The sequence below is a fragment of the Aegilops tauschii genome, chromosome 5, assembly GCF_002575655.3.
Source record: "Aegilops tauschii subsp. strangulata cultivar AL8/78 chromosome 5, Aet v6.0, whole genome shotgun sequence".
In the NCBI taxonomy this organism is placed as follows: Eukaryota; Viridiplantae; Streptophyta; class Magnoliopsida; order Poales; family Poaceae; genus Aegilops; species Aegilops tauschii.
Window position 1 is genome coordinate 186,819,510 of NC_053039.3, and position 13,157 is coordinate 186,832,666.

The following is a 13,157-nucleotide window of genomic DNA, read 5'->3' on the forward strand; positions in this document are numbered from 1 at the left end:
GAGCTCTGTAGCATTTCTCATATTATATGTGGATGACATACTATTGATGGGAAATGATATAGAATTCTGGGAAATTATAAAGGCCTATTTGAATAAGTGTTTTTCAATGAAGGACCTTGGAGAAGCTGCTTATATATTAGGCATCAAGATCTATAGAGATAGGTCAAGACGCCTCATTGGTCTTTCACAGAGTACGTACCTTGACAAGATATTGAAGAAGTTCAATATGGATCAGTCCAAGAAGTGGTTCTTGCCTGTATTTCAAGGTGTGCAATTGAGCACGGCTCAATGCCCGACCACGGCTGTAGCGACCCGACCCGAATGGATCAAGTCTCTGTGCTTAAGTGTCATCCCTGGATCGGTATGCTGACACACACAGTACTCGAGGATTTATAACAGAGGTAAATCACATGTATAAAAATAACGTAAATACTATTACCTCAATCCAAATAGCGGAAGTAACAAGGTTGTGGATTCCCATCAACACCAACGGCAAAGTTGAGTGTAGAAATCGTAACCCTAACGTATCACTTACTCGTCGTAAGAATCCTGCAACATGAAACGTTGCAGCCCGAAAACGGGTCAGCACATGGAATATGCTGGCAAATTCACACCATAGAGAAATGATGAACAAAGGCTATCACTACATACATATATGGCTGGTGGAAAAGCTCTATGGTTACAGTTTTGCGAAAAGCCAATTTTTCCCTACTTCAAAGGAATAAATTTTATTTAACTATCATGGTGGTTGTTAAACATTGAGAAGGTACCTCCAACTCAATCCCAATTAAGAACGTGATTAACCCAATCAAATTAAATTAAGTAACATGATGATGAGATTCACATGATAATCCAAGTACTAGATACTCAAGATGTCCATAACCGGGGACACGGCTAACCATGATTAGTTTATACACTCTGCAGAGGTTTGTGCACTTTTCCCCACAAGACTCGATCTCCTCCGTTGGGATTCTCGCACTTCATGGTGTTTGAGAAACGGATGACCGAGACACAGTCTTTCAGAAGCGTTAACTCTCTACTCCGGGTAGACAGTACCACCTACATTCCCTACATCTGCTAGTCTACCTCTTCAAGAACTCACACAACCTACTCAACTATGCTAGAGCCCATAATAGCTTGTGGCTGCACACGGAAGTTTCTAGCATGAATAATCTTATGATCCCTTTGAGTCTAGGTGGCGGTCCATAGGATGATCACACGGGTACTCCGGGATATCCAAAAAATACAGGCAACACTGGGTTCTCCAGGTGCCTCAATCCACCCAGTTGTTTATTTAAGTAGCCACCTTAAGTTGAACCATTAATTAACAATCTCACATCTGTCATGGAAAATTCACTCAAACCCAACCCACGTCTACGAGCATAGCATAGCAATATAAGCAAACGTAGAAGTAACTCCCAAAGGTTTGATAATAAACAGGGCAATAGGTTCCTACCTCATCAACTACTTCCCAATACCCACATGTTATCAATCCTACTCATGCAATGTTTGAGGGTTGAATCTAATGCATAAAAACTGGGTATGAAAGGGATATGATCAAAGTGTGAACTTGCCTGCAATGTTGATGAAGATGATTCGCACTCATAACGCTTGATAGTTCTACTCGTCACACTCCGTTCAATCTATCGTGAGCAAGCAATAATAACCACACATAAGCAATCACTCAAAAAAATCGGGAAGAACAAAGAAGACAGTTCGGAAAACATAAAAACAAAGCAAATAAGTTTTGCAACATAAAACAATTTCTAACAGTACCAAAATTATGTGAATTTGGCCTTATCAGAAAGTTTAGGTCAAGAGCTTCGATTTGCAAAAAGAATCAACTAAATCGGAGTTACAGAACTTAAGTTATGAACAAAACAAGTTTGAATTCAAATCTGGTCTAATTCAAATTTTAAACTTTCAAAAACATGTTTGAGTTGGATTTACTGGATAGAGGGGATCATAACGAAGACGTGGGCGTTGGTTTCGTTGGATTTGGACAAACGAGTAAAAAGATGTGGTTGTTTGAAAAGCAGGGACTAAATGATGAGAAAACTAATTATGAATAGGTCCCTGGTGTAAAATAAACAGAAAAAGAAAATTTAAATAGCGAACGTTCGTTACAGAACGCTAACGAACGAAATCGTTCGCTAGATCTACCTAAACAGAGAACGATCGTTAAGTAACTAAACTAACTAAAAAAAACTAAACCAAGAGAAAACCGAAGAAAACCGGATCGGTTTTATTACCGGTTCGGCAGCGGTTCTACACGACGGCGGTGGTTAACTCCGGCGAGATGGCGCGGGGCTCCGGCGAGGGCGGCGAGCTCCGGCGCGGCGGCGGCAGCGGGCGGAGGCTATGCGGGGCGGCGGAGGCAGCAGCGCGGGCGACGGCAGCGAGCGGCGCGGGTGGCGCGGCGCGCGGTGCAGCGGCGGCGAGATGCGGGAGCGGGCGGCGGCGCGTCGAGCAGAGAGGAGAGGGGCCCGGGGCGGCGCCCTTTATAGGTGGGGAGGGAGGCGCGGCTTGGGGAAGGGGTAGGAGGAGGCCGGGGCGGCCACGGTGAGCGGCGGCGGCGACTCGGACTCGGGGAGTCTCGGTCGGGGACGACGGGCGAGCTGGGCCGCGGCCTGGCTGGGTGCGGGGCCGGCCCAGTCGGCGAAGTTTTTTTTAACAGAGAGAAAAAGAAAAGAAATAAAATATAAAATAAAATATTATATAGGCATCTAATATATCAAAAAATTTAGAAAAAGATTTTCGACAACATGAACATTTTTCTAAAGGCAAATAAAATCCTCAAAAATTCAAATAAATCAAACAGTGCTACTGCCTTAATAAAATCCAATAAAAATCATTTTAAAAATACCAAAATGATTTCAAATTTATTTCTCTCCAATTTTCTGATGTAGGGAATCATTTTACCCTAATTTCTGTACATTTTATTTTTGGAGAAAAATAATTTGAATAAAACCCAAATAACTCCGAATTAAAATAATTTCCAAGAGGACTTTGAATTTGATCCTTTGAAACTCCCAACTCATATTTCATATGTTTTGAAGAAGTCATTTTATCTTCTCTCGTGAAAATAATTGAGTTGCATAAAGTTTCGGAATTGGAAATATTTTCAAATACAATTCAAATATTTTCAAGACCCCTTGTCATTTAAATAAATGGAAGAAGTCATGTCATCTTCTCTCCAGGGTTTTGTGGTGAAAAGAATTTGAATTCATGGAGATCTAACAGCAAAAATGAAAGTTTGGGAAAGTCCTTTTATTCCCTCTCATTTAACTTTCAAAAAGTTTCGAATTCCACTCAATTTCACTCAATCAATCAAACAATCAATCCAATCTATCTGTTTATTATAACATTCCAAAATTTAGAATTTTGGGATGTTACAACGGCAGAAGATAGAGAAAAGATGAGTGTCATCCACTATGCCTCGGCCATAGGGTCTATTATGTATGCCATGTTGTGTACCAGACCTGATGTAAACCTTGCCGTAAGTTTGGTAGGAAGGTACCAAAGTAATCCTGGCATGGAACACTGGACATCGGTCAAGAATTTCCTGAAGTACCTGAAAAGGACTAAGGATATGTTTCTCGTATATGGAGGTGACGAAGAGCTCGTCGTAAAGGGTTACGTCGACGCTAGCTTCGACACAGATCTGGATGACTCTAAGTCACAAACCGGATACGTGTATATTTTGAATGGAGGGGCAGTAAGCTAGTGAAGTTGCAAGCAAAGCGTCGTGGTGGGATCTACATGTGAAGCGGAGTACATGGCGGCCTCAGAGGCAGCACAGGAAGCAGTCTGGATAAAGGAGTTCATTACCGACCTAGGGGTGATTCCCAATGCGTCGGGCCCGATGACTCTTCTGTGACAACACTGGAGCTATTTCCCTTGCCAACGAGCCCAGGTTTCACAGGAAGACAAGGCATATCAAGCGTCACTTCAACTCCATTCGTGAAAGTGTTCAAAATGGAGACATAGATATTTGTAAAGTACATACGGACCTGAATGTAGCAGATCCGTTGACTAAACCTCTCCCTAGAGCAAAACATGATCAACACCAGAACTCTATGGGTGTTCGATTCATCACAATGTAACTAGATTATTGACTCTAGTGCAAGTGGGAGACTGTTGGAAATATGCCCCAGAGGCAATAATAAAATGGTTATTATTATATTTCCTTGTTCATGATAATTGTCTATTTTTCATGCTATAATTGTGTTATCCGGAAATCGTAATACATGTGTGAATACATAGACCACAACATGTCCCTAGTGAGCCTCTAGTTGACTAGCTCGTTGATCAACAGATAGTCATGGTTTCCTGACTATGGACATTGGATGTCATTGATAACGGGATCACATCATTAGGAGAATGATGTGATGGACAAGACCCAATCCTAAGCATAGCACAAAGATCGTGTAGTTCGTTTGCTAGAGCTTTTCCAATTGTCAAGTATCATTTCCTTAGACCATGAGATTGTGCAACTCTCGGATACCGTAGGAGTGCTTTGGGTGTGCCAAACGTCACAACGTAACTGGGTGGCTATAAAGGTGCACTACGGGTATCTCCGAAAGTGTTTGTTGGGTTGGCACGAATCGAGACTGGGATTTGTCACTCCGTATGACGGAGAGGTATCTCTGGGCCCACTCGGTAATGCATCATCATAATGAGCTCAAAGTGGCCAAGTGGTTGGTCAGGGATCATGCATTACGGTACGAGTAAAGTGACTTGCCGGTAACGAGATTGAACGAGGTATTGGGATACCGACGATCGAATCTCGGGCAAGTAACGTACCGATTGACAAAGGGAATTGTATACGGGATTGATTGAATCCTCGACATCGTGGTTCATTCGATGAGATCATCGTGGAACATGTGGGAGCCAACATGGGTATCCAGATCCCGCTGTTGGTTATTGACCGGAGAGTCGTCTCGGTCATGTCTGCATGTCTCCCGAACCCGTAGGGTCTACACACTTAAGGTTCGGTGACGCTAGGGTTGTAGAGATATTAGTATGCGGTAACCCGAAAGTTGTTCGGAGTCCCGGATGAGATCCCGGACGTCACGAGGAGTTCCGTAATGGTCCGGAGGTGAAGAATTATATATAGGAAGTCCAGTTTCGGCCACCGGGAAAGTTTCGGGGGTTATCGGTATTGTACCGGGACCACCGGAAGGGTCCCGGGGGTCCACCGGGTGGGGCCACCTGTCCCGGAGGGCCCCATGGGCTGAAGTGGGGAGGGGAACCAGCCACTGGTGGGCTGGTGTGCCCCCCTTGGGCCTCCCCTGCGCCTAGGGTTGGAAACCCTGGGGGTGGGGGGCGCCCCACTTGGCTTGGGGGGCAAGCCACCCCCTTGGCCGCCCCCCCCCCCTCAGATGGGATCTCCAGGGGGCCGGCGCCCCCCAGGACCCCTATAAATAGTGGGGGGGAGGGAGGGCAGCAGTACCCTAGCCCCTGGCGCCTCCCTCTCCCTCCCGTGACACCTCTCCCTCCCGCTTGCGCTTGGCGAAGCCCTGCCGGGATCCCCGCTACTTCCACCACCACGCCGTCGTGCTGCTGGATCTCCATCAACCTCTCCTTCCCCCTTGCTGGATCAAGAAGGAGGAGACGTCGCTGCTCCGTACGTGTGTTGAACGCGGAGGTGCCGTCCGTTCGGCGCTCGGTCATCGGTGATTTGGATCACGACGAGTACGACTCCATCAACCCCGTTCACTTGAACGCTTCCGCTCGCGATCTAAAAGGGTATGTAGATGCACTCCTTCCTTCTCGTTGCTAGTAAACTCCATAGATGGATCTTGGTGATGCGTAGAAATTTTTTGATTTCTGCTACGATCCCCTACAGACAAGACGGAGCCAGGGGCCGAACCAGAGCTTCGGCCCAAGTCTTCCCGGCCCAAGAACCTTCCCCAGTGGCTTGCAGGCCTGAACTGGGCCCGTTGATCGGGTGTAACGATAAATAGACATCTCCTCCCTCTCGCTGTCTTTCGGCTAGGATTTGGACGGCTGAGGTAGGGATGGCAATGGGGACAATCCCCTATGGGGATACCTACAACATCTCCATCCCCATCTATTCCCTATCATCCCATCCCCATCCCCGTTTACATGACTGGGGATGAAATTTCCCCATACCCATGCCCCACTGGGGAACGGGGCCTCATTAGGGTCCCATCCCCATAAATAAATACTCATATACATAATATGACACCCTATAATCAACATACATAAATGGTGTTGTGCTTGTCCTGCTAATGCCTATCTAGGTCGTACTTACTTCTTGGTCATGGTGGCAGCTGAGGTGATGACGTGAGATAGGTTTAAGGTTTTTTTCAGAGCTTTTTTTTTTGTTTTCGCAAGTTTGTTTGTGAATATTTTAAGGTTGACCGTTGTGTCACACTTACTAACCGGGTCCCCGATGGGTATTGGGTCTGGGGAATAGGATATCGTCCCCATCCCCGTTGTACCCTATGGGGAATAAATTAGTTTTGTAAATATCCCCATGGGGATGTTTTTCGCCCATCCCCACCCCCTAATAGATGAAATCCCCATGAGTTTGGCGGGTATGGGCCCCATTGCCATCCCTAGGCTGAGGCCGGTTGGCTTGTAACGGATAGAGGTGTGGGTGGCTGGGTGGTAATCCTCTACCGAATTCAAATTCGTAGCTCGATCTACCTCAATTCATGGCGTGAGCGAGTGGAATTCAGCGAGTAGCTCACAAAAACAAAAGGGGTCATCGAGGAAAGAAGCGAAGCCTGATCTGACGGCTAGGACGTCACGCATCTGGCGCCGGCGCCTATCATCCTCCTTTTCCCGAAAGTCTCAATTTGTTTTTGTATTGTTTGTTCATAAATATTTTGTATTGTTGATTTGTACTCGCTCCGTGGCAACTGATCCAACGAAATACGGCGCTTCCTCCGTCAAAGGAAAAAATGAACAAGAAAGAAATACGGCGCTTCCAATCACACGGTCAGAATGACTCTCCAACCACTCGGTGGAAACCTTTCGGCGGCAGGTATCTTTGTTTAACCGTCAGCGGCAGCGCAAACCATGGCGGACACACGGACGTGCACTCCGTGTTCGCTGCAGGGACGATCAGGTGACCCCTTACTTGGTCCCTTTTAGGTCGATTCGTCTTCGTGGGAAGCAACCCCTTCACCTTTCTGCTCTCCTCTCCCTCCCTACCTTCCCGAGGCCGCCGTTCCCAAGATTAGTTCACGCCATAGCTCGCTTCCCTGGAGCCCGCCGATCGCTCGGATCCTGGTCGCAGCTTGGAGATCCGGACTGGCATTTTTCCTGGTAGGTAAGCGTCGTCGTCTCTGCTCTGGAGCTACTTCTCTGATCCCAAATCCGGCTCCTCTCGAGCTATCCGCGGCTGCGGACGAATTAACCGCAAAATTTGCTGTTGCTGTCGAGCTCGTGGAGGCTCCTGCGGAATGTGGCCTCGCAGGAGTTCCACCAGCGCTGGATCTGGAAGCCAGCTTCGTGTGCTCCTGCCTGGAACGCAAAAAGTTGTTATTTTTCCCCTCCCTCCCGAAATTTCGCTGGTTTAGGTGCCCCCGTTCTCGCAAATTTTTATTCCCGGTTGTCGCTTGCGTTGCATCTGCTGGGAGAATTGAGCTGAAATGTGTGAGAGATAGTAAAATAGCCTCTTGTTGGGATGGGAATCTTGCCCTCTTCTCCCAAGATTTTAGCGAAGAGCTCTTGATTTGAGCTACCTAAGCTTCCCAGTTGTGACAGGAACACTTCTGATTGCATTTGGTGTACTTCGTGGACTCTTATCAGTTACCTTTAGATTTCTCCTTTTCTTTAATAATTTATTAGTAGTTTCGAGAAATGTTGCTATTGCCATGTCTCGATCACTAACCCTGGATCTTTGCAGGGTGGTCAGTGGCGAGAAAAAAGGTTGTTTTTTGGCTGAGTCTCTGAGCTCCGGAGGCTTCCATCTTGGATGACGTCTCCCTAAAAGGCACAATTGCAATAGTTTGACCTGCCTGCCTTCGATGCCTTTGCCGGCGGTGGGCTAAGATAAGCTGGCATACTGTCTCTGTCTGTTGAAATTTCTCAACTAGGAGGGTGATGGGGTCGTCCGGTTGCAGCTCTGAGATAGTTGAGTCCAACGAAGACTTGGGTAATGCGCCCGTTAGTGGCTCCAGCGTGCTGCATATCAATGTGAAAACTGAGGAGAAAGATGGAAGACGTCGTGGTCATCCTGTGGAAGATGAGCTCGACCAGCTTCTTAAGGCGATTGATAGCAGGACTTACCGTCGAGCACTTAGCCCCGGCCAGGCCGGGGCAGATTCTTTGTTGAAGCATGCTCAAAAGACACCTAGGTCAGGGTCATCTCAAATTGCAGTCCCTGGGATATGCTCCAAACCTGTCAATATGAAGCAGGCACTGAGAAGGCATTGCATTTCCCAGGCGTCAGAAATGGCTGCAATGAAGAGGTTGTCGATGTCGCCTGGGTCATCGAGTTCATCTGAAGCAGGTACTATCCACAGGCTTTATGCCTCCTTGATGGTTCAGAGCAGTGATGGAAGCCTTGTGCATGATGATAAAAAGAACTTGATTGAGATATCAATCACTCCAGAAAAGATTAGTAAGAATCTATCTAGAGGAACAAGTGGCTTTAGTGAAGACTGTGATTTTGAGACAGCTGATGGAAGTGCAGTCACCTCCATCCATTCTGCATCTTCTACCTCAACTGATATACAAAAGGTCAGGATCCAAGATGTCATCAGTGGTGACCCTGTAGAAAGTGAGAGCTCCATTGTGCAAAATGGAAAAACGCATAAACAAGTTTCTGCGGCTACTGATGATAGTCCATCCAGAATCCCCATATTGATCAAACCCATCACAACATCCCGGCTCGTGAAGCCAGTTTTTCGATGCAAAACCAGCAGTAAGAGTAAAATGAAAGAAGAACAACCTTCACTTGGTAATTCTTCCAATAGTACTAAATTCTGCTCTTCAAAGGAATCCATTTCCCATGTATCAACCAGCTCCTCTTCGGCGTCCAGCATTAGTAATCCCACCAGCTGTGCAGAAGGGGAGATAAATCCAGGACCAGAAAAATCTGATGAGAGGTCGTCTGAATGGCTAACATTGGAAAGAGGTGAGTGCTCCCAGAATTCGAAGAGCAGCATTAGTGAGTATGGATGTAGCACTAGTATCAGCGATGAGAGCCAATTTGGCTTATGTGGCTATAACAACAGGCCCCATATGGTGAAGGATCTCTGTTGGATAACCATTCGCCAGTTGGCGTTGCAACAGGGACCCTTAGGACTCGACAACTTTAGGCTTCTGAAGAGGCTTGGATGTGGGGATATCGGGACTGTGTATCTTGCAGAATTGGTTCATTCAGATTGCTTGTTTGCTTTGAAGGTTATGGATATTGAGTACCTGATTAGTAGGAGAAAGATGCTACGAGCACAGGCTGAGAGAGAGATACTAGAAATGCTGGATCATCCTTTTCTTCCTACTCTTTATGCCCATTTTACGACAGACAATCTCTCATGCTTAGTCATGGAGTACTGTCCGGGTGGTGATTTGCACGTTCTTCGTCAAAGACAACCCGGTAGAAGCTTCCCAGAGCCATCTGCGAGGTACATTTCATTGAGTACTTAGAACTTCACACATGAACATTCAGTATTACAGACGCCTGCATGATTGTGCATTTATTTTCTTTACTCAAAGTAATCAGTTTGCTAATCTAAACTCACCTGGTGATTACAATCTCTGACCGAGCTACCATTGCACTACTGCATGTTGGCTCGGTTTATGACAGTAGTTTTTGATGTTCCAAATTTCCTGCTTATTATGCATTATAAAATCTGCAAACATAATCATTTAGCTCTCTTCAGAGTTACAGCCTAAACACATCATGCCATTCTAACAAGACTGATCTATTATCATTTCATCTATGAGTGTACTTTTCAACTTTAAGGGTGCCACTTTGGAGAGGCGTATTTAGTAACATCATCGTACGGTTTTTCTATGTTGTAATAACTCTGTTTTGCACTTGTGTAGTCGCCATCTGTTTGTACTAATAAAATCATTGATTTGCAGGTTTTATGTTGCAGAAGTTCTCCTTGCGCTGGAATATCTTCACATGCTGGGAGTCATATACCGTGATCTTAAGCCAGAGAATATCCTCGTCCGCGATGATGGTCACATCATGCTATCAGATTTTGATCTCTCGCTAAGGTGCTCTGTTAGCGCCGTGCTCCTCCGGTCATCCTCGGTAGCAGCGAATCACCAACCAAAGAAGCTTACAAGCCCTTGTGCAGAGAGCTACTGCATCAACTCGTCGTGCCTCCAGCCCTCTTGTGCCCAAACGTCTTGTTTCAGGCCACGCCCCTGGGTACCGAAGCCTAGGAAGCCTAAATCTTCCCTGAAGGGGCTGCCTCAACTTGTTGTAGAGCCTACAGAAGCACGCTCCAATTCCTTTGTTGGCACACATGAGTATCTTGCACCAGAAATCATCAAAGGAGATGGTCACGGGAGTGCTGTTGACTGGTGGACGTTTGGTGTGTTTCTTTATGAACTTGTGTATGGTAGGACACCCTTCAGAGGTCCTGGGAATGATGAAACATTGGCAAATGTTGTTTCCCAGAATCTCCGATTCCCGGATAACCCGGTTGTCAGCAGCAATGCAAAGGATCTCATCAGAGGATTGCTAGTCAAGGAGCCGGAGAACAGGCTGGGAACGTTGAGAGGAGCAGCTGAAATCAAGCAGCACCCTTTCTTTGAAGGGTTGAACTGGGCCTTGATACGATCTGCTGCCCCACCAGAGACACGGCCTTGCGATGTCGTGACTCTTGCGACGGTGCGGAAGAAGAAAGAAGGCAAATGTCTGGACTTCAGGAGCGCCGAGGAGCTGGAGTTTGAAGTTTTCTAGTGAGGTCTTGGTACAGTTTAGCACAATTTCTGCCGATAGTCTACAATTTTTCTGTTGAGTAGGTAAATGTTGGGGCTGTCTGTACATGGTAGATTCTTGTATGCTCAGTTGCTGCTATATTCTGTGAATAGATCACTTTTCTTAATTGAAAGGAAAAATCAGAGCCCATGGCATCATTGCCGTTGCGTCTATTGGAGGCTCCAGTTGATCTAGTGATCTCTTCCTATTGTGCAGCCGAATACTTGGAGGAGCATGCAGATCCACTGTTTCTGCTAAGGGCAAGAGGGTGATTACCTTTCCTCTCAAATGGGCGCAATAATGCATGCAAGCACTGATGTTTCACCTACAAGACTTGGACTTCTGTGAAAGGAACTCTTACAAAGACATCATTTTTCTTACTCCATATACTCCCTCCGTTAAATGTCTAAAACGCCTTACAAAAGTGAACATAGGGAGTAGGTTTTTTCTAAGAATGAAGTAGGGTTTCTTGGTGCAGTAAACTGATTTTCCAATGAAGAAGCAGCCACGAGAATGATCACAAAAACAATCAAATTATCTGTACTCCCTGCAATGTGTATCTTTGTCTTGTTCCTCCCTAGGATCCTATTGTCCAAGGCATCGCCCCTCCATGGGGCCCTATGATCAAATCATTCATATGCTTGTGCGCCAACCACATGTGGTGTTGGATCCAGAAACATGGAGATGTAACAACTGGGGTTGGACAACTGAAATCTTAAATCAGTTCTGGAGTTTGCACGATTTATGATGCGTCATATTTCGAGAAGATGCGGGAACATGTGATTTTGAACTCAAAACTCATTCCTAATGCTCGGTGAGGGTTATGCCTTGTACTCCATCCGTAAACTAATATAAGAGCGTTTAGACCATTACATTAGTGATCTAAACGCTCTTATATTAGTTTAAGGGAGTACAATGTAAGGTGTTCATAAAAGTAAACCAGTATTTATAAGCACTGGGTATTTATTTGTAGAGGGTAGATGTTTAATTAGGCATCCTTTCTATAGAGATAGATAAACACATATGTTAAAAAATTGATTTATTTTACAAAACATCTCCTTACACACCTAGCATTGTACCTTCTGCTGCTACTAATCGCCATGTCAAAGGAGCCTCAACGCCATGGCAATGACGATTGCTTGTGGATTTGGTCATTTGGAAGCTATAACATGACCGACAATGCCATGATTAGGGTTAACACCTTTGTTTCAGAGGTGATGATTAGGGTCCACACCTAACCACAAAGTAACCGAAACGGCAACGGCATTCCCTAAAAGAAAAGAGTAGGTTTTTCGAGACATGTCAGAGACAAAGGTATCATTCACGCGAATAATACAGGAAGGTTTACTTTTTATTTTATTTTGAGGGAATATAAGAAATGTTTACTTAGTTAAACATAATCATATCGATCGAGACGAGACACCTAATCGGAAACTATGATGTAGCGTCTCCTAATCATGGCATTCTGGTCTATGTACGACCCTTTAATTATGTCCATAACTGAACAACTCAACTTCAGCGCAGATCTGAAAGTTGAAAAACTTAACGCACTTACCTTTTTTTGCTTTATTCATGGAAATCTATACAAAGAAAATTTCTTTTTTTAGGGTAATCTGTACAAAGAAAATGATGGCCATGAAAGCCTTGAGAAGGTATTATCCTATAACACTGTTGATGCAGCTCACTTTATAGCATCCAGTTGAATAGGGAAACATTGCCGGCTGGTCGTCAGGCCAAGCAATTACACCGACCGCACGCCATGTGTTGGATTAACATTGATCCAACTTACCATGCAAAGCTTCCTATGGGGACGCATGTCCTTGTCTGAGAGGCCACACACCGCCCGTCCCCTATCTTAACCTTATCTCATCACACATATCCTATTAGTCCTCTTTTCTTCCGTGAGCAAACCACTCCTTACGGACTTCCAAGCAGCGCTCTGCCCATCTCCCTTGCAACGTCTCCAACAGCTCCATGCGCTTCACCCTCTCATCACGCGTGACTAACTTCTCCATGGCGTGTTGCTCCTGTGCAGCCTCTCCCGATCTCCTCATGGGTTCTTTGAAGCTGCTGTGACATGGGTCCATGGCGCGCGAGCTCCGGGCAGGCAGCGACAAGGGGTGCTACGAACCTCACAGGGTGGGCGGCGCAAGCACGGTGACAAGGTGCTACAAGCGACGAGGGGTGCTACAATGCGGTGACCACGATGACTGGGATGCTATGAACGTGCGCTTGG

At 45.8% G+C, this 13,157-nt stretch overlaps 1 protein-coding gene across 2 annotated transcripts; it reads left to right on the forward strand.

Moving 5' to 3' along the window:
* The first annotated feature begins 7,055 nt into the window (after positions 1-7,055).
* LOC109770388 (serine/threonine-protein kinase D6PK) lies at positions 7,056-11,094 on the forward strand. Of its 2 annotated transcripts, none has more exons than XM_020329090.4 (3): positions 7,056-7,302; positions 7,886-9,608; positions 10,072-11,094. In XM_020329090.4, exons 2-3 carry the CDS (start codon positions 8,083-8,085, stop codon positions 10,901-10,903), a joined length of 2,358 nt encoding a protein of 785 aa, XP_020184679.1. In that variant the 5' UTR covers positions 7,056-7,302; positions 7,886-8,082; the 3' UTR covers positions 10,904-11,094. The 2 variants fall into 2 exon arrangements, with proteins under 2 accessions (XP_020184679.1, XP_020184678.1); XM_020329089.4 differs by having other exon boundaries at positions 7,082-7,306.
* The last annotated feature ends 2,063 nt before the right edge of the window (positions 11,095-13,157 follow it).